This window comes from Chaetura pelagica, unplaced genomic scaffold, assembly GCF_000747805.2.
Source record: "Chaetura pelagica isolate M959 unplaced genomic scaffold, ChaPel_1.0 scaffold676, whole genome shotgun sequence".
In the NCBI taxonomy this organism is placed as follows: domain Eukaryota; kingdom Metazoa; phylum Chordata; class Aves; order Apodiformes; family Apodidae; genus Chaetura; species Chaetura pelagica.
This window is the reverse complement of record NW_009953724.1, coordinates 781,980-784,959: the sequence shown is the minus strand read 5'-3', so window position 1 is coordinate 784,959 and position 2,980 is coordinate 781,980. Positions and strand designations below refer to the sequence as shown.

At 52.5% G+C, this 2,980-nt stretch overlaps 1 protein-coding gene across 1 annotated transcript in view; it reads right to left on the bottom strand.

The window, feature by feature from the left end:
* Positions 1-2,626: 2,626 nt before the first annotated feature.
* The window catches only part of MACF1 (microtubule-actin crosslinking factor 1), a 115,671-nt gene continuing 115,317 nt past the window's right edge, over positions 2,627-2,980 (bottom strand). The window contains 1 exon segment of the mRNA XM_010000620.1: positions 2,627-2,883. Coding sequence (XP_009998922.1) covers positions 2,627-2,883 — 257 coding nt within the window.

Here is a 2,980-nt window from a genome sequence, read left to right as displayed (position 1 = left end):
GGGCACGGCCCCGGCCCGCCCCGCCGGGGCGAGGGAAAGGGACGGTCCCATCGACGGCACCGCCCCGGCCACGGCTCCGGGACGTCCCGGCCCTCCCCGCCCCGGCAGCCCCGAGGGATGGGGTGCACAGATACTGGACTGGGTACACACAGAGGTAGGGAGCCAGTCCCAGGGATGCTCAGCCTCGTGGGCACCCAAACCCACGGGCAACCACAACCAGGCATGCTCGCCCACCTGGGCACTCAGATCCATGAACATCCACTCACCCCTCTGGACACTGAGCCCTGTGGGCACCCAACCCATGGGCACCTCCCCTCATTGACACCAAAACCCATGGGCACCTCCCCCCTCATTGACACCCAAATCCATGGCCATCCACTCCGATTGACACTCAAAGCCATGGGCACCCATCCCTAGGGATGCTCACAGCTGTGGGCACCCAAAGCCACAACCACCTATGCCATGGGTACTCACCCCTGTGGGCACTCAAACCCATGGGCATCCATCACTACCTACAGCTGCTCACACTCATGGGCAACTAAACCCATGAACACCCAAACCCCTGAGCATCCTCCCCCCCCCACCACTGACACACAAGTCCATGGGCACCCACTCCCATGGCTACCAAACCCCATGGGCACCTTCCATCCTCGCAGGCACCCACTTCAGCAGCCCCCTGTGGGCACTCAAACCCATGGGCATCCATCACTACCTACAGCTGCTCACACTCATGGGCAACTAAACCCATGAACACCCAAACCCCTGAGCATCCTCCCCCCCCCACCACTGACACACAAGTCCATGGGCACCCACTCCCATGGCTACCAAACCCCATGGGCACCTTCCATCCTCGCAGGCACCCACTTCAGCTGCAGCCACCCCTCTGAGCCCCCTCCCACAACAACAGCTCCTCACCCTGAGCACCCACCCCTGTGGACCTCACCAAGCACCCACCTCACCAACACTCACCACCACCACATCAACACCCACTCAAGAGGCACCCTCAGTGGCCAACACCCTCACCAGTCAGCACCCACACACCCCGAGCACCCTCACCAGCACCCACCTGGGCTTTTTAATTTTGGGGCTGCTCCATTCTGGAAGCAAACCTGGATGAAACCACCACGTGGCTGGCCCAGCCATCACCTTCCACAAGGGACCAGCAGCTCCAGGCTGACTTTAAAAAAAGCATAAGAACTGGGGAATAAAGCAGGAGGCAAGATTGTTTATTACTGCAAGCAATTTTAATACAAAAATGTGTCTGTTTTCTTAAACAATTCATTGGTAGAGCTTCAGGTTTTTTTGCCTCCATTTCAACCAATTGAGAGAACCACTCAGCAACACGGTCAGAGCTGGAGAGGAACAATATTTAATAAATAGGGGAGCTCTGGGGAGCCCCTTTCCCCCAGCCCCCTCTCCTGGGTCACTTGTTCAAGTTTGATTTTGATACAAACAGAAAAAAAGAGGAGTGTACAAAAGCCAGACAGGACAAGTGTGCTGGTGAGACTCTTCCCAAGGACAAGTGACTGTGCGTGTTCAGTCCAGATCTCTTCTAGGAGCAGAGGTCACATCATCTCAGCCTGGTTGGAAGTGGAATGACCAGTTAAATAATAAATAGGAGAGATGCAGAGAAGTAGTGACTGTGGAAGGAACACCTTGGGTTGGTCTCTTAAGCCATCGAGGCAGAAGAATCCTCTGATTTGCAGGACCTGCCACCACTCAGGGATGTGCTCCAGCTCCCTCACCATGAAGCCCCAACCCAAACCCACCACCACGTGTTTGTTCTTTTTTAAAAAAAAACCAACACAACCAACCAAACCAACGAGGAGGTTGGCAGGACAGTGTCTGTTCAAGCCAGGAACCCCCAGCACCTTCACCAGTGTGTGCAAATTTGATTCAAACTCTGCTTTCTTCAGGTAAAACCATGTAGCTTTTAAAAAAAATGGAACCAGAAGCCCCTCCCAAAAGTCCCCTCACCTCAAGTTTCTCTGGTTGAGGTATCTGTGATTTACAAAAAAGAGAGTTCCTTGAACACTGCAGGATTCAGGTCTTTGCTTTTAAATATAATTTACCTTGCTGAGACAGCAAGTTAAGTTTATAAAGATGCATTTAGGAAACAATCCTAAAAGATAAAGCAGGTTTCACACCCTGCACCGCGCAGAAATCCTATTTATAGTTTAGTTTTTCTTTACACTTTCACATCTTGACCTTTTTTTTTTTTTTTGCTTCCTTTTTTTTTTTTTCCTTTTTTTTTTTTCCTTTTTTTTTTTTCTCTCCCACATTTCAGGGTTTCCAGGCCCCTCTCTGAAACAGGGGGGGGGTCACCGAGAGGTGAGTTTTTTCTTTTCATCTACATAAATATTCACATGAAAATAGTAACTTACAGAAAAAAAAAAGGGAAAAAAAAGAACAAAAAAGAACCCAAACAAACAAAAAAAAGAACCAAAACAAACCCCAAATAAGGCAGCTTCATAACACAACTTTCTTTTACACTTTTAACAATATAGTTTCTCCCATTTAGAATAAATATACATCCAATGTAAGGAGCAGGATTAAAAACTGGACACAGGTTTGGGTTTTGCTCTTCTGTTCAGGTTGGGGTCATGGGGGGGGAAGGAGGACAGTATTATCTTTTAGGGCCTGGAGTTTTTGGGGTGGCAGTGGTTGTTTTCTTGGACATGGTGGGGATTTTGGAGGGTTTGGCCCCGGCCCGGCGGGTCCCGCCCTGCCCCCCGGCCGCGCTGCTCTCCGAGGTGTCGGAACAACCCGATTGTGTCTCCAGGAGGTCGAAGTCGGAGGCGTCGCTGCCCCGGCGGCTGCTGGCCCGGCTGCCCGCACGGCTCCCCGCACGGCTGGCGGGGCGGCTGGCAGGCTTCTTGGGGTCTGCAAGGGAACGGAGGCAGTGGGAGTGAGGGGGGAGGAGGAGGGAGGGGAAGGGGAGGGGGGAAAGGAGGGGGGGGGGAGAAGAGGGGGAGGAGGA